General features: G+C 32.8%; 1 protein-coding gene across 1 annotated transcript; it reads left to right on the top strand.

Annotated features, from left to right (window-relative positions):
* Positions 1-10,767: 10,767 nt before the first annotated feature.
* Positions 10,768-15,930, top strand: LOC107878554 (solanesyl diphosphate synthase 2, chloroplastic). Its single transcript, XM_016725573.2, has 6 exons — positions 10,768-11,322; positions 12,198-12,307; positions 13,254-13,381; positions 13,466-13,569; positions 14,842-14,969; positions 15,082-15,930. Exons 1-6 carry the CDS (start codon positions 11,124-11,126, stop codon positions 15,628-15,630), a joined length of 1,218 nt encoding a protein of 405 aa, XP_016581059.2. The 5' UTR covers positions 10,768-11,123; the 3' UTR covers positions 15,631-15,930.
* The last annotated feature ends 10,077 nt before the right edge of the window (positions 15,931-26,007 follow it).

The raw sequence follows: 26,007 nt of genomic DNA, 5'->3' as shown, positions 1-26,007 counted from the left end.
CACAACTCCCAAAAGTCCTGTTTACTGATTGACCATCAACCTTTGGAAATCATTGAATTTCATGTCAACCTACATTGTGAATAACATTTTGGACTTCATGTTAACCTATAATATGTTTTAACATTAACAGAACAAAAACAACAAAATTTTACACTTACATAAGTCCTAACATAAGACTTTATCTCATCCAAATCAGACTTGGATAGTGATAGCTTTTCCTCTGAAGCAGCAGGTGCTTTATCGGCATCCCCCATCTCAACATTAGGCACAAATTTGTCTTTATCCAATGAAACTCAGGGCTCCGAACGATCAATTGAAGAATCTGTCAAATTTTTATCTTTGGACAACTTGTCTGACTAATTTTTGGACTTTGCTGCTCGTGATCGAACTTTTTCTGACTCCTCAACTATTTTTTATTTCTTCACAGGAGGATATGAAGATTGACCAGTATCAAGCCTTATCTTTTTGAGAAGGCCTACACTAGGAGGTGTACTAAAATCATCAAATTCATCTCCAAATTCAGTCGGAGCAGTCCTCTCAGATTGTTGTTGTACAACTATTGTCTGTGCTACATTTGCAGCAGCATCTATTGAACCAAACATCAAAGGATTTGGCAAATCAAGATGGTTCAATTCCTATGGTGACGGGGTTATAGTCCTGTATATAAGCTGCAAAAAAAAGTAACACAAAAGACCAAAAATTAGAAGTATCTTGAAAATTAAAAATAGACATACAAAAGTATAACGGTGAAATAAACACTACCTTACTAAACATATCGTCCATAAGATCCTCGTATCTAGGCTTCGGTTTTACCACTTTCCAATTCACCATTCTTGGAATTAAATTGTGAACATGAACGACAAATGATTCATCAACTTTGGCACAACATTCGTACCATCAAATCTGAAGCGCGTATGGAAGGCCACTCAGACGGTAAAACTTTTGGACCTCATTCATCGACCGATTAATAGAAGCCATCAATTTCTCAAAAGCTACTTTTCCCCATGGAAAACGACTATAACTTCCATCATCCACCATGTGAAAGTCTCGGGCAGGAATATTAATTTTATCTAATTAGGAGAATACAAATGTGTGTACAAAGTACAATATCCCAATTTTCACCGCATCTTTTATATTTCCCCCCAGTTTTTAGTCAAGAAAAGATCGACCAACTCACCCCTTTTCACACATGATGACAAATTTAGAAAATATAAAATCATCAACGTTGCCTTGGCATTTCAAGCCGGTAATGATAGCAAACTCATACAATGAAAACTTAGAATTGTATTGTTGACCAACACCCTTAGTTGATCTTTACATGAATGTTGGACTTCTAAGGTCATCAAACACCTTGCTATCGATCCTTGAAAATAACAATTGGGTAGGTCTAGGATTGACCCAAAACAAGTGCTTCTGAACTTTCTAATTCCTTCATCATTCAGAACTTCGTTAAGCTTATCTACCACATTGATATTATGTGCACTACCAATCCTTACATTGTGGGAAGGTCATTTTTTCACAAGCAAACTAACATTCTGTCAACAACACAAATCAGCAGATGGTTCATAAGTCAACTGAATCACATATTTATAAATTACAACAACAAAAAAATGAGTACATAAAGTGCTATCATTTGCTGATTTACTTATATAAGTACATATATATAAAAAATGAGTACATATGTATAAACAAAAAAAGTTATCCACAGATAATAAAAGTCACAAGCATATGAATAACCCATATGAATCAACAGTTAAAAGTAACAAGCATATGAATCACCCATATGTATAATGTGTCACACATATGAATCACCGTATGAATCGACAAATAAATATGAATCTCAAAATAACCAGTTATTCTGTATGAATCACAAATAAATATGCAGTTATATGAAACATCCTTATGAATCACTAGTTAAAAGAATCAGTTATATTAATCAATATTTATGAATCACCATCACCATATATGTATCATCAAATAAATATGAATCACAAAATAATCAGTTAATCTGTTAATATGCAGTTATATGAAGCACTGTTATGAATCACTAGTTAAAAGAATCAGTTATATTAATCAATATGTATGAATCACCATCATCATATATGTATCACCAATCAAATATGAATCATAAAATAACCAGTTAATCTGTTAATATGCAGTTATATGAAGCACTCATATGAATCACTAGTTAAAAGAATCAGTTATATTAATCAATATCTATGAATCACCATCACCAAATATAAATCGCCAAAAAGATATGAATCACCAAGTACCAAGTTAATCTGTTAATCTACAATTATATGAATCACCATTTAAAAGAACCCAGTTATTAATTGCGAAAATAAACCTGCTCCGACGAAAATTTAGGGATTTGTTCAATTTCGTCTCGATCTTTCATTTGCATGTGGGAAACTTGATTTTTTACAACAAAAGCTTCTCTTAAAATCTTCAATTTTTCAGAATCGTTCCGCTGCTTTGACCGATTTTCATTAAAATCTAATTTGGTGTAATCAAAACTGCCCGGAGTAAAATCCACGATCTGATTATTATCATGAACAACTTTTTGTGTTTCAATTTGTGAAATCCTCAAGCTGAATGAGGGTAAATCTTCATTAGCCATTGAAGATAAAACAAACTAACACAAAAGGATTTTAAAGCATAAACAATAAACTAACCTCTTTAAAGAAGTTGTCACTTTCTGAAATTAAAGGATGAACGATTGAAATCAGTTGAATTATTGAAGAATAAAGTTGTCTCAAAAACTACTAAAATAGAAGAGATTTTACGGGAATAATTTGTTGTGAAAAAAGATATGCGTAAAAAGAAAGAGATATATGACGTGAAAAGAGGAGATGTAAAAAGAAAGAGAGAGATGACATTTAAAGAAGAGAAAAAATAGGGTAGGTAAGTTATAGCATATGTATCACTAGTAAATATGAAAATGGGGATTTTATGTAATTTTTAAAATATTAAGGGATATTATGTAATATGGTGGCTTAAATCAGGGATTTATGTAATTTTTCCTCAAAATAATAGGTCAAAAAATATCAAATTCACACCATTACTCTGTAGGTTGTGAGCCTCATGGGCCAGCTCACTTTTTAATAAATAATATTTTATAATTTAATTTTAGAATGTTAATAAATATAAATATTATCAGACAATATTACATAATATTAAAATTTGTTAATCAAGTCTCTAACACCTTAAAAAATATTCCTAGTAGCGAAGTTAAATAACTTTTGGCATGATATCCTTCGAACCAAATAAAAATACTAATAGATAATCTAAATAGTTGCATGTATTTGGCTTACGGGCCGACCACCGAGCTAGTCCAACCCACATTGCTCAAGCCCCACGGGCCATGAGCTTATCCGGGTTGGGCTAAAAAACCTTGTTCTTAAATGAGCTGCAAAAACCAAAGCTCAACTCCATTAAATTACATGTTGGACCGGCCCAACAGGCCTGACTCATATTGAAGGCTCTATCTAAAGGTAGCCTTGTTTCGACCACGTCGTTTTGAGATAATGATTAAAATGTATTTGAATTAATTTCTTTTTATGAATTTTATTTTTAACTATTAGTTGTTTTGTTTTTATCTGAATTATCATAGCAGTTGATTCATATTTCTACTTGAACTATCACTAATTTATATATGTATTAAAATATATTTAATTGAATAGATAATGATAGTTTAGGTACGAAAAGAAAATTACAAATAGGTGGCAGCCTAATTAGCTTCAAGGTGTCTTCAAAAATATAAATAATTGGAAGAGAAAATGATTAATAATGAAAATGTGAAACTTGCGAAACAAGAATAATTCATATACGTATTTGTTTTTAATCATTAATTTTTTGTCTTTTTAGGGTAAAGGTTCAAAAGGCCTATTGATTATGCCAATTGCCAATTACTTTTATCTCCGTTGAAAAATATTTTATAGTTTCTTATGTTTTTTTTTTCTTGTAATTTCTTATTCAATAGCTGATGCCCTCATAGATTATTGTGAATAATTTTTTCACTTCTGTTGAAAAATATCTCATTGTTATTTATGTCTCTTTTTTTTTTATCTGATATTCAATATCCACATAAATTATGTAGATAATTTTTATCTCTCTTGAAAAATATCTTATTGTTGCTTATTTTTCTATCAAAGTAGCTCGAATTTATCTTATTTGGTTGTTGGTTAAAACAAAGTGAATTGTTTATTTATCATATTTGGTAATATTTTAATTCTTATGTATATAATTTGTACACTTGGTATGGTATTTAGTTACCAGTTTATAATTCCGCATAATTAAATACATATAAATTAAGAATCAATTAATATATTATTATATTATTTTACACAAAATTAAAATATGAAATAACTAAATCATGCATTAATAATGCAGCAGATTCTTGTCGTCCAATCATTTTCTGAATTTTGTGCACAGCGAAAGAATAATACACAGACCTTTCTTTTTTAATCCTTAGCATCAATTATTCATTCCAAAATATTTTTTAAGTCCATTAAAAGCTATACACCGATTAGTATAAATATCATGGTAAAATATACTACGTAATTTAAGTGGTCCGACGGAATACATATACAGTATATGTTAAATGTACAATACGGCCAAAGTACAACTAATTAATCAACGTAGCCAGCATGCATGTACGTATATGTATTTCTTTTGCATCTGATTTTCTTTTTAGAGCCTATCAATTTGAAAACCTAAAACGGAAAAAAAAAAATTAAAATAGAGGAACATTCACTTCATATGTGCATATTTTCGTCTAATAAATTAAATTAGAGGAATATTCAGGAACGTATATTGATAAAAGGGATTTTGACTGAATTTTCAGTTGAGCATACTGAATTTTGCGGGGGTCCTATTACCCCGTAGACTTTTTAACGTGGATTTAATTTCCCCCTCCCCCAAAACTCTATACCCAGTTTCGACAGCTGGCGGTGTAATACACACGCCAATCTCATTTGTACACGTGTATTGGAGCGTGTAATACACACGCCACCTTATATTTACACATATCCAAGTAGGCAGATATATGCCATTAAAATATGAAAAAAAAAGTCTGCGGGTAATAAGACCCTCGCAAAATTCAGTATACTCAACTGAAAATCTTGTCAAAGAGTATTATCCCAAAAATAAAAATATAAAATCCAAACAAAAAATAGTCACTTTGAACCATCTAGAATATATAATGTGTATAGTACCTGATAAGTGATGTAAATTTGATGTATAATTTAGAAAAAAAAGTGTCTTTTCATTTGAAATCAAGATTTGAAGTTACGGATCTAAAATTTGTCATCAAATTCATAGCTCATTTGATTTGATAATTAAGTATTGGTACAATTTTAATGAATTTTCTAATGCAAATATATCTGAATCTATATCTAATAGTATAGCTATGACCGTGTATGTTTAGAGGTGAAACTAGGATACATTTGAAGCTTATGAATCCGAAATTATAAATCTTATTAAGTATTTGAATTCTAAATCAATACTTTATACACGTTAAATGAATTTCTTAAGATAAATATAGAGTTTGAATTAAAGTTATATTGTTGGATTCGACCGACTAATCTCATACCTTAAACACTAGCTCTGCGCCCTCGTACTTTCCTAATATATCATCAATCTCTCTGTATTTAATCAAAAGTCTGGTATTCGAATTTTGAATAAACAAAAATCTGTTGACCTTATTTTTAAAACTATTTTGAATATATTATTGTTGTTTACTTCTTATCCTCATTGATTTGTTTTCCTACTTATGATCTTTTTTTCAAAATAATAATAATAATAATAATAATAATTAGATATCGAAATTTACTGATGCAACTATATTCAATTAAAAACCTTTTCTATCAAAAACTTTTTGCTCCAAAGCTCAAATCGAAATGTCTAATTAAGAGTTCAGAAGAATCAAATGCATCCCATAATAACACCACACGTGATGATTTTCCTTCTTATGTTCACAATAAATATTTGTTGTTCAGTTTATGGGCAGATCTCTATAGGGCAAAGTTCAGAAGCATACTTATCCTTTTAATCATGAGTTTCATAGCAACAGTTTCATAATTACATAATATAACAAGTTTTATTTTATATTTTTACAAACTGTTGCTACAAAAATATAAATACATATGATTTTTATTACCCTTATGATCGATATATATTTTATATTTTTACAAACTATTGCTACAAATATATAAAAGTGTTATTATTTTTTGTAATTCAATACTTAAATATGTTACTTTATGTATTTTTTCCTCAGGGCAAAGTTCAGAAATAGCATACTTATCTTTTTAATTATGAGTTTCATAACAACAGTTTCATAATTATATAATATAGCAAGTTGTATTTTGTATTTTTGCAAACTGTTGCTATAAAAATACAAATACATATGATTTTTACTGCCCTTATGATCGATATGTATTTTGTATTTTTGCAAACTATTGCTATAAAAATACAAATACATACAAATACATATGCTACAAAATGTAATTTGATAAACGTGTTGTTATTTTTTATAATTTAATACTTAATTATGTTAATTTAAGTATTTTTTCCTCTATATATATAGGTCCAAAATTAGATAGGCTCTTTTAATTTTGAAAGTTCAATTATTGAATGCCTATTCTAGATCTTAACCTTCTCAAAGGGAGGAAAGATTGATCATAAATAACCTACTACTCTGCAAGATAAATTGACTTTTTTTTTTTTTGGTAATGATAAATTGACTATTTAGTCTCTGAGAGGTTGTTTAATATGTTAAATAAGATGAAATATTTAAAAATTAAGTTTGAAAACTGATTTATATTATGTTTGATTGATTGGATAAATTTATATCACCAGTCAAATATAGTATAAATTTAATTTCAAATTTAGTTTTAAACATCTTGCTTTATTTTATAAAGAGTAAAGCATCTAGTACCTTCCAAATTATGACCAAATTTTGTGTCGTTTTGTTATTTTTTTTTAGCTGACGTGATAATTTTTGTCAATTTTTTTTAGCTAACGTGACACTTTTGACATGAGTCGCATTTATATAATAAAGATGCTACATCAACATAAAAGTAAGTCAAAAATACGCTAACATTGAATCAGGGGTAATAGAACTAGGGGTGTTCATGGGTTTGGTTAAAAAACAAACTGAATCGTAAACCGAACTAAACTGATTAAAAAAATTGACGTTTGGTTTGGTTCAGTTAGGTTTGATTTTAAATTTTAAAAAAACGATGCTATTTTATTTGGTTATGATTTTACTTAAAAAAAGTCGTGAAAATAACCAAATCAAACCGATAATTTTTATATATATATATATATATTATAATTATTTATATATAATTTATAAATAAAATATAAATATTTTATTAAATTTAATCTTAAATTAAATTTTAATTTATGTCTCCTTATTTATTCAATCTTTTCCCTATATAATTAGCTCACCTAGCTTGTCTATAAAGTAATCAGATAACTCAAATTTATCCAACTCTGTCTCTTCTTGTAGTACAGTGCAACAAAATACAAAGCTCTATTTTACAATGTACATATATGTTGTTGGATAATCTTAATGCCTACAATACAAAGTTGGTGCTTTTCATCTCAATATTGATTTTGTTTAATGTGTGTTGTTCTGATTTTTAAGAGTTTATAGTGTCATTTGTCCATCAATGTACAAATATTTCATGAGAAATTGTTTAATGTGATACTCTTTTCTATGGGTTAAAAAAAATGAGTTTATTCTAAAGATGGTTGGAGTAGGCTAATCAATAATCGAAAAAATTGAAAAATCGAATCAAATCGAACCAAACCGACAAGAACCAAACCGACGGTTATTTTCTTTTTGTGGTTTGATAATGTACAAATATTTCATGAGAAATTGTTTAATGTGATACTCTTTTCTATGGGTAAAAAGAAAAAAGTTTATTCTAAAGATGGTTGGAGTAGGTTAATCAATAATCGAAAAAATTGAAAAATCGAATCAAATCGAACCAAACCGACAAGAACCAAACCGACGGTTATTTTCTTTTTGTGGTTTGATTTGGTTTTAGAAATTAAAAAACCGACTAAATTGATTTTGGTTATGGTTTTAACCACTAACTGATCCAAACCGACCCATGAACACTCCTAAATAGGACTCAGGTGAAGTTAGAGTGTGTCGGAATTATTTTAATTTGGACATAATTTGAAGAGGTACTGGATGTTGATCTCTTCTACAACACTTGAATTGTTTTTATTTTAGCTCTCGAATAAAATAAATAAATACATTCAAAAATTATAATTCAAAATAATTTAATTTGTATACCAGATTAGTCCAATTAAGGGGCATTTTTTGCTTTTTCTCAAATATATATATATATATATATATATATATATATATATATATATTTGTCTCATAGGTTTCACCTATTTCGTTAATGACTAGTATTTAGATTGTTATAAAATAAAAATATAAGAGACGAGTATAGAGAACACATTATTTATTCTCTTTCGGATCGATATATATATAAAAAATTAAATTAGTGTCTGTTTATAGAAATAAAAAAACTATTGCAGGCTTTTCAAGAATTGCCACAGAGGTTTAAAAAAATTATTCGTTTGAGCTACTTACAAGTTACTTGCTTGATTGCAAGCTATTTTTCAAAAAACTACTTGTAAGTTGTCTGTTTGATTGTAAACTTATGCAAAAGAAATTGCATATTTTAAATAAATCCACAATATGATATATTTATAATATTGATAATCTTTCGAAATAATTCTTATATCTACATGGAAATTAAAAGTTATGTTTAATGTATTTCTTTGTAGTTTTCGTAAGGACAAACAACACAAAAAGCAAATTCCAAAACGGGCTCATGATACCGGTTTTCAAAATGTATACCCAGTTAATAATCTTATAAAATATATTTTGGATAATACTTACAAAAATATCTGAACTTTGACCAAATTTTCAGTTGAGCATATTAAATTTTGCGGGGGTCCTATTACCCCCTAAACTTTTTAAAGTAGATTTAATTTCCCCCAAAACACTATATTCAGTTTTGGCGGCTGACAGTGTAATACAGACGCTAATCTCGTTTTTGCACGTGTATTTTTTGACAGATGGTGGTGTAGTACACACGTCAACCTCATATTTACACATGTCAAAGCGGACAGATATATAGCATTAAAATGCAAAAAAAAAAAAGTTTAGGAGATAGTAGACCCCCCGCAAAGTTCAGTAAGTTTAACTAAAAATTCGATCAAACTTCAGGTATTTTTATGAGTATTATCCCAATACATTTTATATTCGTATTTGTGCCAATTTTAAGATACTTATTACATTCGTAGGATATGGAGATTCGAATCTTCATTTAATTTTAAATATTAAATTGTATAAAACTTGAATAGCTACTTTTGTCAATTTGTTCATTTCCCCATAAGAACATTTCTTATTAGAAAATTTTCAGATTCAAAACCTAGCAAAATTACTTCAAAATCACGTTTTTATCAAATATTTAATAATAACCATGCGAAAAATATCGAAATATTCACCGCAATCAACTAAATTAATTAACTAAGCACACAGTATAACTCTTACGTCCAAATGTATACCTAGTTAATAATGTTGTAGAATACTTCTTATATTCGTATTTATGCCAATTTTATATTCATAGAATATGGGAATTTAAATCTTTATTTAAATTTAAAATTTATATTGTATCAAACTTGGATAACTAAATTGTTAATTGCCAAGCTATTTCCCATAAAAACGTACTTTCTCCGTCCTAAGAATTTTCTACTCAATTTTTCCTACAAATAAATATACTCCTCTTTCACTGTTTCGTGTGGAATCAAATTCTCACCGATATCTTGAACCATTAAAGTTTTCATAAATCATACTTTTATCATGACCCCTTTTTTTCATGGCAGTTACGAGGTGCATCACTTGCCAATTAACAACCTCAAAATTTTATTACAGAAAAAAAGGAAATACAACACTACTTTCATGTTATCCACTTTTCCCGCTTTTTAAGAAATTATATATTTCTTATCTTATTTTATGTGGTATTATTTAACTTGACATGATATTTAAAAATAATTTTTAAATTTACGTGTGACTGTAAAATATTTCATTAACGATAAAAAAAGAATTTTAAAATAAAATTATTTTTAATTATAATAAAATAATTTTTTTTATGAGACGTATTGTAAAGAAAAGTCTATCATATATAATGAGACTGAGGGATTAGAAAGAAAGAGTAATTCTCTTTTATCTCCATCTATATAACTCATTTTTTCTTTTAATCAATACTAAAAAAATGTCATATTTTTATATTTAACAATAACTTAACTTTAAAATAATTGCCACATAAACATTTATTTTAGATGATAAATTTTAAAACTCTCTATTTATACTTCTTATCAGATTTAACTAACTCATATGAATAATTTAATTTAAAATAATCGCTATATAAACACTTATTTTAGAAGATAAATTTCAAAAGTCTCTATATTTATTTTTTATCAGATCAAACTAACTCATATAAATAATTTAATTTTAAAATAATGCTACAGAAATACTTATTTAAACAATTAACTTTAAAAGCCTCTGATTACATTTCATGTCAGGTCAAACTAACTCATATAAGTAATTTAATTTTAAAATAATCACTATATTTATTTTAGATGATAAATTTAAAAAGCTTCTATCTACACGTCATGTTAGGTGCTACGAAGGTAAGTGTATAATAGAACTCTTATCATATCATAACTAGTAGCCTTAAAAGACTTTCGATAGTTGAGATAATGTCCACCCCTTTTTTGGCTTGAAGCTCATCGTTTGAGTATTGGATGTTATGTGTTTGAGAATTTTTATGTAAGAAACATAGCACAACTGTCCTTTTCTTACAACATTTTTTTCTGTCAAACACTTCATTTTTTTATTTATATATGTGGTTCTTTTTTATCCACTCAATTATTTTCTTGAGAAACTGTCTATAAAAAGCTTACCCCCAAGTGTTCAAATTCTTGATTACAAAAAATTCAGTTTTCTGTTGTTTTTACCTTATTGGGTATTGTACAAAAAGCAATCTTGGTGGTTAAATTTTGATTTTGTCTGAGTGGGTGTTGCCAGGATGATGTCTGTGAGTTGTCATAATCTTGAAATTGGGAGAACTCCATTGGATTTTTTGGCTTGTGGGTGTTCTTCAAATGCCTCAGTTAAAAGGATTTCGAAGGGTATTTTAAGGAATGTAAGTAGAAGATTCAATGGAAGGAAGTTGTTGTCTTACAGACAAGATATTGACAGCATCTCAACTAAGGCTTCACTTGCTGGTATTTACTTCAATCACTATGTTAGTTTCAAATTTTTCTTGCCTATGGGGTTGTTTGGTAGAGTGTATAAGAATAGTAGCGAATATGGTGCATGATGGTATTTACTTCAATCACTAAGTTCCCATTTTTAGGCCTATGGGGTCGTTTGGTAGAGTGCATAGGAATAGTACTGGTTAGGGTGTATTATGGTGTTTACGTTAGTTCCGATGTTAAGGCCTAAGGGGTCGTTTGGTAGAGTGTATAAGAATAATAGCGAATATGGTGTATTATGGTATTTACTTCAATCACTATGTTAGTTCCAATTTTTTGGCCTAAGGGGTTGTTCGGTAGAGGGTATAAGAATAGTACTGAATAGAGCGTATTATTGTATTTGCTTCAATCACTATGTTAGTTCCAATATTTAGGCCTTAGGGGTCGTTTGGTATAGTGTTTTGGAATAGTACTGTATAAGGTGTGTTATGGTTTTTACTTCAATCACTATGTTAGTTCCAATTTTTTGGCCTAAGGTGTCGTTTGGTGGAGTGTACAAGAATAGTATTAAATTAGTGTATTAGTAATGTTGGGATTAGCTATGCTGGAATTGGTTCTTATTCACTGTTTGGTTTGGTGTATTAAGGACAATTCTGTCGTTAACCTTGCATATTTATGTATTAATAGCCTTTGTAATACTAACATCATGATTTCTATGTATTAGTTACACCATATAATACAGAATAGGGTGTGTAACTAATACATGCATTAGTTACACATATGCTAAACTTCCTGCCAAACAAAGGATTAGATAAGACCATGTCTAATACATCTACCAAACGATCCGTAATGGTTTCTAAGGGCATTCTTGGAATAATTTGGATATTGTTGTGGTTCTATTGCAGGGGTTGCACCAGTGTTGGATTTGAATAAGTCAATGAAACCTATTTCATTGACTAATGTTTTTGAAGTGGTTGCTGATGACCTCCTTACACTAAACAAGAACTTGCAGAATGTGAGTGCTCTGTGGATATTCTTTAATCAATCTTTCTTGTTTCAACTTCGCTTATGTCCTTAATGGATTATATGTAATAAAATCTTCTTGTTTGGTTAATTTTCGACTAATACATACTATCATTTATCTGGCTATATTTCACTGAGAAAGGATATTGGAGGCATGATTTGGAACATGTTCCTTCGGGTTTATGTACTGCTGGCATTGCCAAATGGCTAATGTACTTGTCATGATAACTTCATTGTTGCTCGATTGAGCATAGTTTTGTTCATAAATGAACTGTTGTAGATGTAGGAGAAAGGTGCTATTTTGAACTAGTACATGGTCATGGTAATGAGTGTTAGTACATGGTCACGGTAGTGCAGATAAAAAGTGGAATCAATAAAGAGGTTTATTTGATGAAATTCGGGTTATTGACCTTACAAGAACTAATTAAAACGTAGAAGGAATAGTAGATGCAGCATCACTCTGCCAAATGTTATCTTAATATTGAGCTTTTGTAGTTAATTCAAAAGGTCACTACTATTTTCTAGGACAAATTTATTTGGTATTTGGTCATGGTATGATTCAAATACCAGATGACATTGCTGATGGTTTTACTCGTCATTGTGACTTCATTGATTCTCAGATGAGAATAGTTTCGTTCCCAGACTGCTGAATGGTCATGGTAATACCTTGATTCTTAGACTCGATACAATAGAATAAGTGCAGTTTGGTCTGAGAGTATCTCAAATGTATCCAGATAAATCAACACATACGTCTAGTGGGGACTATCAGAGTAACTGACAAAGTTTCATATCAGTGATTGTCACTTGCTATTATTAGGATTTGTAAAACTATATCGTTAATTGGATTAATACCGCATGAATGTTCAGATGGCGTATCAGCAAATATACTTTTAACCTGTCTCCCTTCTATTGTATATCTAAGCGGAATCATTTTTCAGATTGTTGGTGCAGAGAACCCAGTTTTGATGTCTGCAGCTGAGCAGATTTTTAGTGCTGGTGGCAAAAGGGTTAGACCTGCTTTAGTGTTCCTAGTGTCAAGGGCCACAGCAGAACTTTCTAGCTTAAAGTGAGGAGCACTGGTTGATTTTCTCTCTTGTAGTACTCGCAACAAATATCAGTTAAGCTAATGTTATGAACTGCTTACTGCCAGGGATCTCAAAACAGAACACAGAAGGTTAGCAGAAATCATTGAAATGATCCATACTGCAAGCTTAATACATGATGATGTGTTGGATGAAAGTGACATCCGAAGAGGTAAGAGATTTTAAGCAACTTGTCATTCTTCTCTGTTGTGTCATACAATGCTCCGTCTTTAATTACATTCAACAATAACAACACCAACACCAACGTACTCAGTTTAATCCTACAAGTGGATTTTGGGGAGGGTAGGATGTACGCAGACCATACCCTTATTGTCTTTAATTGTTTAAAAACCCCAAATAGTTGTTACTCTTTCTTCTGGGTTAATACTTTATGCTTGTGGCTGAAAAGGTTACTGTACATACTCACTGGTTATTGCTTTGGATATTACTCCAGATCTTCAGCTCTACCTGTACTGTATGAATAGGTTTATTTTCCTAGCATTATTGTGTATGCTATTGTACTTAAAAAAAGGTTTTTAGTAATAATTTATGAGGAAAGTATGTGTAACAAAACGTCTAAGAAAATATTGTCATTTTTCTGATTCTGTGATGATACCGTGATGCGTGTTCTTACTCTATCAAAACAATATTCAATCCTTTAAAGTCTCACTTTTGACAACTTCAGTTGATGAAGAATTTCTAAGTTATATCTAAAGAAATAAAGATTCCCTAGAATCTACCTTGGACGCCAGACAATCTGGACAGATGACATTAACAGAATAACCAGACTTGCCTGATGACAGCTCCTTTTTATTGGGTAGAAACCTCCCAGTAAACTTTGTTCGACACTTCAACAGTGGTTGGATGCCTATGAGATTTGGGCTTATCGTTTCTAAGCCGTCTCTTGTGCACTTCCTAGGACAAGTTACATGTTTCTCAAATGTTTTCTAATTATTATCGATGCTGTCCTGATTGATCTACATCGAGTTCTTGCTGTCTAACATGATGTGGTTGGCTTACTTCTGCTAAAGACGATCTCCCTCGCTCTCCTAGGGGATCCAGGGACCTTAATAACTTCTATGGTTAGTCCAGGAAATATGCTTGATTTGCAAGAGCTCATGTGATGAGGTCTTTAGTGTTTAAATATTCTTCGTACTAGGTATGTGTTTTCTCAAGAGCAAGAAAAATAATAAGAAGACCGGATTAGATCTTCGCTTTCTCAAGTTTGTAATGGCAGATAATACTAGATTGTTGTTTCTACCACCAATTCTCCTTGTGTTTGAGGCTTCCTTTTCCTCCATGGTTGAGCTTAGATCAATTGATGCTTAATTCTCTTATAGCGCTTCCAAGTATGAATTCTCTATGCATCCTTCAGGATCGCAATTTTTATTATATCTTCTCTTTTGCTTCCTTGTATTGACCTCCTAAAAAACTTCTAATGCAGGAAAGGAGACTGTTCACCAATTATATGGTACTAGAGTGGCAGTACTGGCTGGTGATTATATGTTTGCGCAGTCGTCATGGTACCTAGCTAACCTTGAAAACATTGAAGTCATAAAGCTCATCAGTCAGGTATCTCAGAAAATCTTCTTGTTTTGTACATATTCTAGAATTGGAAATTTTGACATCAGCATTAGTTCGTTGCACCCCCTCACCCCATTGTGCTTATTTGTTTTTGCGGCAGGTTATTAAAGACTTTGCAAGTGGTGAAATAAAGCAGGCCTCTAATTTGTTCGACTGTGATGTTGGACTGGATGAATATTTGCTCAAGAGTTACTATAAAACGGCATCCTTGATTGCCGCAAGCACCAAAGGAGCTGCCATTTTCAGTGATGTCAACAGTGATATTAATGAACAAATGTTCCAATATGGGAAGAATCTTGGTTTATCATTCCAGATTGTTGATGACATCTTGGACTTCACCCAGTCAGCAGCACAGTTGGGAAAGCCAGCTGGAAGTGACTTAGCCAAGGGAAACCTTACTGCACCAGTACTTTTCGCGTTAGAGAAAGAGCCAAAACTTAGGAATATAATTGAATCTGAATTTTACGATGCTGGTTCTCTTGACGAGGCTATCAATCTGGTCAAGACCTGTGGGGGGATTCAGCGAGCACAAGATTTGGCAAAGGAGAAAGCCGATTTAGCAATGCAGAACCTAAAATGCCTTCCATCTAGTCCTTTCCGAGCAGCACTTGAGGAAATTGTGAAGTATAATCTGGAGAGAATTGATTAGACGAAAACACAGTATACAACTTTGGATCATTATTCTCTAGAAGCTCCTATATCTAACCATATCCAAGGCACAGCGTTGAAGTTATTACTACAGTTTCAATGGGGGCAGCACGACCAGGACAAAAGTGCTTCAGTATGCTCATATACTCAAATACAGGTTGTAATTTTCAGCTCCTAATACAGCACAATATGGAGTTACCAGCATTCTTTAGAATTTGGCTAATAAACTGTCAAATTCAGCTGTTGTTGTACACTACATAAATTCCATAGTACAAATAATGTCATCATGCACTACTATTTACTTTTGGCTTTCTCGGACTGATACTTGTTTCCTAATCTGTGTTAGCATTCCCCAATTATCCCCAACTCCCTTGTGAGAAATATAAGAGAGAAAAATATTATTGAATTGTGTATCTACATTATCACATTAAGACCCTATTTATTGACACTACATTCTAATCCATTTCCAAGTAGGACATTACATTACAACCCTTTACTAAGTAGGAGTCTTTAAACTATTTCTATTCCTAATCCTATTCTAACACTCCCCCTCAAACTGGTGCTTACAAGTCATATGTGCCGAGTTTGCTACAAATGTAAGTAATACGAGGACCACTGAGGGATTTGGTGATGATATCTGCAAGAAAACTCCTAAGAACTGCTCGGGATGTCTGGGTGACTTCAACTGAAAAGGAACAAACTAAAAAAGTGGTCGAAAAAGTAGTAAACGCCACCAAAAAATTTCGAAGGCTAGTATAAAATATGAGTCATCTTGACATCAAGAGACAAGTTGATCTTGAACAAGAAAGTTGCCGAAAAACTGGTCGGAACAAGCTCATGTGCGGGCACATGGTTAGATCCTGCCACCGAAGGTGACGATCTCCTGGGCGGCGCGTGGGAGATCGATTCATAGTGGAGCTATTGGGTTTTGGTCGCAGGAACTGTACCTCTTGGTGGTGTTGGTTTTTGTTTTGTACAACACTGATGAAAAGTGAAAAAACGTAAATCAGATCTAAGGAGTCACTGAAAAGATGCATGAAGCTATACAAATCAGATCTGAGGAGTCACTGGAAAGACGCACGGTGCTAGGCAACTCAAATATGATAAAGTAGTTCGAAAAGATGCACGGTGCTACGTAATTAGATATGAGAAAGTAGTCACCGAAAAGATGCATGATGCTACGCAAACCAGATATGAGCAAGTAGCCATCAGAAAGATGCACGGTGCTACAAAAATAAATATGAGAAAGTAGTCACCGGAAAGATGCACTCAGATAGTAGCACGGTGGCCCAACTTTTGCTAACATAATCATGGGCCATGGGTCATTGCCGCCCGCTGGCAACAGAAGCTCTTTGAGCTTCTACCAAGATTTTATAAGCTCTGATACTATATAAAGAATGGATCTTGGGCCTAACTCAACCTTAAAAGCTAGTTTATGAGGGGAGTATTGTCCAAGACCATACAAGGAGACCAAGGATCCTTTAATCCATCGATGTGGCACTCCAACATCCTTTAACAAGGATTGGACTTTTCCTTTACTAAAATGACATCTACACGAGTTTGTCACATGCTCATCTATAGCAGAAGCCAGCTCTTTTGTGCTTTAATCATCATACTTTATGCATATATAGAAGTGAGACAATTTGAAAGGGAAAAAATTTAAGATACTTGAGGTAATACTTCAATAACCACTTGTATCAGCTTGTCCAAAACTTCCATTACTTCTGAAAGATTTGACATGCAAAAAGTGTTCGACATGCACTGAAGATATTTTTGAAACGTCTAAGTAATATAGCTCTTCACTTAGATTGATGTTATGTTGTGCCGACTTTTTGACAAACAAAGGGCACAAATATGACAGATAAATTACCAAAAAATTAGCTAATTTGGTAAGTCGTGGTCAAGAATATGAATTTCTTCTTTCGACTGATTTATGCTATGTAACTTGGGGGTTTGGGCCACAGGTGACAAAAGAGTTTTAAAATGAGGTGTAGGTGACATAAGTCTTAATTATTAGTTGGAGGTGACAATTACTTTATTATGGATTAAGAAAGTTGAGGAGGTTTGAAAATAACCCACAAGTTTTTAAATTTATACTTTGATCCCAATGTATACCTAAAATAACGGAAAACGGATGAAAAAAAAGGCACCTTTCTCTCTTTTCTCATCCATTGTTGTTTTCTCTCTCTTAGCGATTTTTGTTGTTCATTATTTCTATTTCTGCTGCTTTATTCATCATCTTCTGCTTCATTATCATCATTTTCTACTTCATTATCATCTTCATCTTCTTCTTGTCAACCATTTATTGTTGTTGTTGTTGTTGTTGCTGGTACAGCGCTACTGCTGCGATCTGACCAATTTCTTAGGTCAAATTTTGTTTACTACATCACTTTTCACTTTGGCATTACTTCATAGGTGACTTTGGTAAGTAAAATTATGATTTTTATTCGTATTTGTCATCTGGGTATACTTCTGTTTTTTCAACAATGGATAGAACCCCGATCATGAATCCAGCATAAGTGCCCACAATCTAAACAGATCAATCATCTGGTGCATCAGAAAAGTAATCTGTTGCATCATAAGATTTATTTGTTGTATCAGACTGTTTATCTGTTGCATCAGGATGTTTATTTGTTGCACCAGACTAATTATCTGTTGCAACGAATGATTAATCTGTTTGAAACAACACAACCCCTGCCATAAACCCAACAGATAACCAATATGTTTTCAACTCTTGCTATTGCTACTGGATTCAAAATTATTCCTTACGTCCAATTACCCATCCCAAATTTCCTAATTCGATTTCTCATTTTACTTGTCTTTTTCATTAATCAAGAAAAGATTAAAAAAAATCCATGTTTTACCCTTTGCATTAATCACTTTTTCTTCAAATTAAAATGGAAACATCATTTAATAGGGGGACTATATGCCGATCAGCGTTAAAAACTTTCTTCTCTTATGAAATTTCGATTGAATAGCAAACAATGGTTATTTCAAACACGTCTACTGTCCCACCAATTGATCAATGGGTTATGGTAAACTAGACATGTTATTAATTATTTTTTTAATCAATGTGGCATCTCAATTTGGGACGGAGGGAGTTCGAATTAAAACGTCAGAGCCAAGCAAAGCAACAAACTAGTCATCTGTTGAAACAAACTATTTATCTATTACATCAACTTTTTATCTGTTGCAACATGAGTAATCTGTTTTGAACAACACATCAACCCCTGCCACAAACCCAACAGATAAATCTTGCTATTGCTACTGGATTCTAAATTATTCCTTTTCACGTCGAATCGTCGACATGTTTGTTGAGAAGATAATAGATAGAATGAAAATTAAATATTGATTAAAACGTCAAAGATCAAACATAATTTATTTATTAAACAAAAACAAATAAAAATACATATAATAGACTAAAAGAAAAATAATAATCTAATTATTATTATTATCATCATCATCATCATTGCCAGCTGGCTAATCTTCAACCGGAAGTAGCAAGACCCTCCTCAGCCTACGTATCTCGCGGATCATTCTTGCTCTAACTCCTCCCAGTTCCCATTGCAGGTCACGAACTTGATTCCGAAGTTCATTCACGGTGTCTTGCAGAAAAGCAATGTCCCACACAGGGTCAGCCATAATCTTATCTTCTAGAGGGTAATATGAAAGACGAGCTGCAATAAATAAATAGAGTATAGTTGAATGAACGATTGAGTAAGGAGGGACCTATTTATAGAGGATTGAATTTGAATGAGAGGCAAAAAAGTGTGACTATTCACCTCCATACATTAATTACATTTTTGATTAAATTAAGAAAATAAATATTGTGATATAAGTCATGACTTTTCAGATTATTATTATTAATTAGTTCTTTCGAAGAACCGTTTTTATTGAGTTGTGGCAACAGATTCTATATCTGTTGCATCAGATAACACATCTGTGATAACAAATATATTATATGTTGCAACAAATATAAAATATGTTGCATCAGATAACATATCTATTGCAACATATAATCTAACTGTTCACCTCCATTCATTAATTACATTTTTGATTAATGTGGAAAGTATTGACTTAATTAAATTAAGAAATATTGTGATAAGTCATGACTTTTCAGATTATTATTATTAATTAGTTCTTTCCAAGAACTGCTTTTATTGAGTTGTGACTCGATATAGGTTGCATCAGATAAATCATCTGTGACAGCAGATATATCATCTGTTGCAACCATAGTGAATCTGTTGCATCAGATAATTTATTTGTTGCAACATATAATCTACTTTTTTTAAAAAAATAACTATCACCGTATCATTAATCCAAATTTGCTTACTTTTTTATTTTATAAATAAAAAAAATCACCTTTTCAAATTCCTTAATAAAATAATAACCATTTTATTATATAATAAATAATTTAAAAAATAAATTAAAAACAAAAATGGTGAAAAGTCACGATCAGTTATTAAAATTGTGGTTATAAATTGTGTTTATCATTTATTTCCTTATTATTTATTTATGAAATATTTTTCATAGTGAATAATCGGAAAGTCCTGTCTTTTTCTTTTCATCCTCTCAATAACAACAATAACTTTTTTTTATTAATAACCGCCAGGCGCAACATACGATCGATCTGTTGTAGCAGATTAACCTCTAACTGTTGACACAAATTGCTGATCGATCTGTTGTGTCTCTGAAAAAAATGCAGATGGATACTTTGCTAGGGAGCTGCGTGGTCAAGATTATCACCTAGGTAGAAAATAGGATAAGACTAACAAAGCAGCCTCACGGACATCGAGAGTAGAAATGATATTCAGCAAGTCTAGAAAACTTACGCCAACAACAACTGCAATTAAAATAAGGAAACTAAGTGAAGACAACAATTTTTGAATTTTAAATTTCATCCCATGCCTTCTTGTTTGTATTTTTTATCAGGTCCACTACCGTTGACCTGATCGGAACCACAAACGAGATTGAAAGGCAAATAGAGTATAATTACTTCCTTAGCAATATGGATTAATTGATTGTATTTTCTTGCCTTAGCATGCTTTCAACATTCCTTGGAGAAGATCAGATACTTGCTGTAGTATGTGAATCCCGATAATTTTCAAGCTTTCCTCCAGCTTGTTGATTTTGTATTCAATCCGGTCGTTGCCGTCTTCAAAGTTGGTAAGGAGTTCCTCGTCTCTTGTGAGCTTGATCCGAAACACTGCGTCTCTTATGAGCTCGATTAGGAACACTACCTTTAAAGTTGTGGCATTCTAGAAGCCCTTCAGAACACTTTCTTCAGAAGCCTTAAAGGATACATGGAGGGTCGTTGTGTTTGTTTTAGGTCAAAATGTATTGATGCACGTTGAGATGTGGTCGCAACAGTTGAACAACACACTTTTATTGAGCTGTCATGACCCGAACTGGGGCCCTGGCTGTGACGAGCATTCCCAAACCCGAAGGCCCGGAACGCCCTCTGTCTATTTGGTAATCATGCACATAATTCATATGATCAAATTAATACGGAATAGACACAATAATACGGAAATATGGTCAACAATTTAAAACAGTTAAAGGCCTGAAAACATGCCCAACAATATTTAATAAACATCTACAACAGTCTGCGAAATCTCTACTGAAATACTATCCGAATAACTGGGACAAGGCCCCCAGTAAACCAAAAGTCATACTGAAATAAATACCTAAATGAGTAGGCCTTCCGAAGCAAAGAAGGCTCACCAACTGAACTCTGAGACAACCCTGTCTGTAGACTCTACTGAGGATCTAGACCCCTAGACTATGCCTCAGTACCTGGGAGAAAGGGGGTCAGCACAATTGTACTGGCACGCGAAGCAATCCAAAATTGAACATATATATATATATATATATATATATAATACGTGAGAGCAAATGTTCATCAAACATTATGCATAAAATAGTTTCTGAAAAACACATGGGCACCTTCTGAAAACATGTAACCTGTTTGTAAATCTCAAACTCTGATCTGTGTATTACTTCTGAGTTAGGTGGTATCCCCTACAAGTCTGATATTCCACGGGCGATATGGAATCCGCCATTGACTCGGCGGGGAAGCCTCCAACTCGAGTATGCCGCAAGGGTTGGAGTTCTTGAATCTGATACGCCACACGACACTTAAATCAGCGTATAATAATATACCCGGGTCGACAAACCACGGTTTTAGGCAATGAGTTGCTTGAACTCAAGCCCTCTTCAAGGAACCACCTAACATCTCTGTATGCCTATTTTTAACCTTTTCTGTACATGCAACATTCTGAATGTCTAAAATTATGATAGTCTGAAATGTCTATTGAGTCTGATATGGCATTGGTCTGAATTGGTATCGTCATACCAAGACTTACAAGTCATGATTTCTGAGCCATAATACATTAAGCTAAATCTTGCATTTAAAGCATAATTTAGACCACCAAAAACATGCAACTGATATAGAAGATTTCGTGTCTCAAAACTCAAGTCAAAATCATGCAAAAGCTTCATCAACATATGGTGGTCTAGTGCCTTTAGCAAATCCATGCACTCTTTCATTACATGCATTATGAACATTAAACATTCATGCTAGATTTCATCTTTAGTGATTTAAAACCACCTTTAAATCATAACAAGAGTTCAATCATTTCACATAGTGGTTTTCAGGGATGCATTGCAAAACAATTCATATGCTATGAGAAATCTGAAAAATTCACTAAAGAGGGAATTCACCGAAAATCATGCTCTCAACAAGAATTCATTCTTAAATACATGGTTTCATACATTCATATTTTCAAATCACTTTGGGGAAGTTCAAAAGACCAAAACAATGATCTTAAAACATTTAATACATGAATATATACATAGATTCAAAAACCCCATTCTAAAACATGATTTTTCTATGCCCATGAGAATTTAGAAAAACCCTGCGTACCTCTATTTTGGAAAATAATGGGTGCTTCTTGAAGCCCATGGATTAGGGATTTCGAATCTCTAATCAATTTTGAAAAGCCACGGTTAAATCTTGATCTATTTGGGTTTTTAGTTTGAAACCCTTGGGAGTGTTCTTGAGAATTTTTTAGATGAATGTGGATGTATTTTGGAGAATTGGGGACTGAATTTCGTGTTTATGGCTAAATAAGGATAGGAAAATGACCATTTTGCCCCCAAAATGGAGTGTTTAAGTCACTTGAAACCATAAGATATGCTACGCATATGATATCGCCTATATTTATATAGGCGCCGCATATGATATCGCCTATATTTACATAGGCGCCACATATGATATCGCCTATATTTATATAGGCGCCGCATATGATATCGCCTATATTTACATAGGCGCCGCATATGCTTTCCAGTGGCCATGTGCGATTGGTTAGGTGACGCATACTACTTTGAAAGGCCATAACTTCTTGCTCGGGTGTCGGATTTTAGCAAAATTGGTATTGTTGAAAAGTTAACTCGAAGACCTATCATTTGACACATAGTAGGCTCTCTAATTCGACATATACAGAGAGTTATGGTCAATGGAAGCTGACACAAATTACAACATCCCCTAAAACTTAATCGATCTAAATAGTTTCAACTCGTCCTTAAGTTGAAGGACCTCTATGGTCTAAATTCAAGCTCAAATAGATTCACATACTACATAAACATGCCAAATTGGCATAGGATTTAAGGCTCTGGGATTATCAACGTATCATAGTCATGGTTTTTATTCTAGCCCGAAATGCGGGGTGTTACATTATCTCCCCCTTGGCATCGTTCGTCCCCGAATGATGGATAAAATGTCTAAGTATTAAGGGTATGGGATAATGCGGACATGATATGTTCCCTAAGAAAGAATACACTGATCGAAAACATGACTATAAGATTGGAACTACTGATGTTTTAAATGCTTATGCCGGACATGCATATTCGAGGCATGGAATACCCAACTGAAGCTACTCATATGCTGAATTCTCATAATGAATCATGCATATCTGATGCATGGATCTGTGACCGAGTTGTTCTCATAAATGCAGGACTGAATACACTGATAAGCTGAACTTTTCTATTGAACATGCATTTCTAATGCATGCATATCTAACTGAACTAATGTATGAACGTATGGCTAAATACGCAATAATAACTGATGTAAAGCTTGTAATAAGAATTTGTGCATGCAACTGAATGGGGTATCTCCCCCTTGGTACCCTATGTCCCTCTATGAATGCTCAATTCACTAAGATACTCGAAAAACTGAGGCGATACACAGGGTACCTACGAATTGAATCATAACTGAACATCTGGAATCTAAATTTAATGCATGATGCATGAAATGGGCTATACTCGTATCTACTGGTATACTCTATCTTGGAATAGTAGCATGTCTGAGATTTCGAGTAGCATGAATAAGTGCAAAGACGAGAAAACAAGTCATGCGAATCTAACTGCTAAACTGACTTATTGGCCATATAGACTGAATTATACTACACCCTCATACTTAACTGGAGTATCTCTTCATCACAATTCTCTAAGGAAATTCTAGCAGTAATAGGGAGCCATGAATCTTGGGTATGGATTACATAAGACATCCAACTGAGGAATCACCACATTGACACTACTCTGCAGTCTGGAACACAGGCATATAACTCCTGAATTAGGATAGAATTACCAGGCCTTTGGCATTACAACTTCTTACTTTCAAGCTTAGCACACTTCTCAAATTTCACTTAACTATACTATTCTCCTTAAATATCGTATTCATTCAACTCAGCTTAAAATTCTCATATGAGCATTGACAAATCTTTCTACTAATGTCAAAAATAACTTAATCCCTTCGCCGTGATCAAGCCTAACTCTAAGTCACAAAAATACAACATGCCAGACCACACTATTATTCTAAACCATATGATGCAATCTTCTATATCTCCTTTAAAGATCACATCCTAAGTATAACATGCCTTACCACTTCAATGACTACTTTGAACTCTTACTATGAAGTCGCTAGCGTATATAGAGTTCCTTTACAACAATCTCAACATGTCATTCAAGCCTATCTTTATAACCACATATGAACTTCAAAGCAAACACTCATAAAGGCATACTTCACATATTCTCTAAAACACTATCAATATCACTCCCACGAGCTACCCCAAGAACATACATATACAAAATTCCACTAACCATCACATAAATAAAAACTTGGCCCCAAATCTTACTTCATACTTATGGCCTTATCTAAACAAACGTACTATGATCTTCCATCAACAAGGAATAATTACTCACCACCACTATCATCTCATAAGGAGGAGTCACAAAAAGGTTAGAACATAAGATCTGGAGGTATGGAATGATACTATATGAAGCTCGACACTCATCTGAGCCCTGAGGAATAGCAAAAAAAACAACAGGGACTTACCAAAGCGCTCTGAATTTAGGGTATTCATGGCCATAAGCTGAATCTCGCCAATCATTTGGCGTAAAACATTAGTTATGGAAATGGAGCACATTATAAAGTGTGAGTACATGACTCTCTATCATATGTATGAACTTGAACTGATCATAGAACTAAATCGTAAAGCATGAGTAGGTATTAGGATCACTGAGAAATACTGAGATAGGAATGGGTTGAGATTCACCCTTACTTTTTGATGTTCTATATCATCATGACATCACTACAAGAATCTGAGAGTCTTACTTGGTTATTCGTTTAGTCATCTCCACCTTAGCTTCAAGCCATCATCTTAAGTTTTTGGGAGATACCTTACTAGACTTTAAACTTAACTGCACTCACTACACTTTGGGTTCTGAAATATGACAATACACAAAATTAATAAGACTTAACCCGAAAGACCACACATGAGAGTGGAACGCCCACTGCTAATACTACCTCCTGAGGCACACTCTATTATTCTATAACCCCAATAGTCATCATCTATTACTCGAACACTTACTAACTTCGAATCTTCATGAGTATCCCCAAAGTTGAAGTGCACACCCTTTAGTGCCTCTACTCTTGTTTATATTAGCACGACTTTCAAGGATTCGAGCTTAGATTGTAACACCTAACATGGGTATCACCAAGTCTTCAATGACCCACTCTATTTCTATCGTAGTCTACCAACATAGCAACTTCAAACTTATTTTTCTCTACCATGAGAATCAAGTTCATATCAAAAGGCTCAACGCTATCAATCAAAGGTCCTTAACTTGGCTATTTAGAACACCATATACCATCTAGCTAGTATTTTTCCACCTAGCAACTCAACGGTACCAGTAGACACACACAACATGTAATAGCCTTAGAAAAATACTACAGCTTCATACCACCTTAGACATACTTCTACATCATATATACAATGTCATACTTCATTACGAATCAAATAAACTTAGGCACTTGCAT

The sequence above is a fragment of the Capsicum annuum genome, chromosome 7 (genome assembly GCF_002878395.1).
Source record: "Capsicum annuum cultivar UCD-10X-F1 chromosome 7, UCD10Xv1.1, whole genome shotgun sequence".
Classification (NCBI taxonomy): Eukaryota; Viridiplantae; Streptophyta; class Magnoliopsida; order Solanales; family Solanaceae; genus Capsicum; species Capsicum annuum.
Note: the sequence above shows the minus strand (reverse complement) of the source record. Positions and strands in the feature narration are given on the sequence as shown.

Coding starts and splice junctions, on each gene's coding strand:
- LOC107878554 (XM_016725573.2), top strand. CDS start 11,124: ATGATGTCTGTGAGTTGTCATAATCTTGAAATTGGGAGAACTCCATTG. Junction 13,570..14,841: donor TGAAAGTGACATCCGAAGAG/GTAAGAGATTTT, acceptor CTTCTAATGCAG/GAAAGGAGACTGTTCACCAA. Junction 14,970..15,081: donor TCATAAAGCTCATCAGTCAG/GTATCTCAGAAA, acceptor TTTTTGCGGCAG/GTTATTAAAGACTTTGCAAG.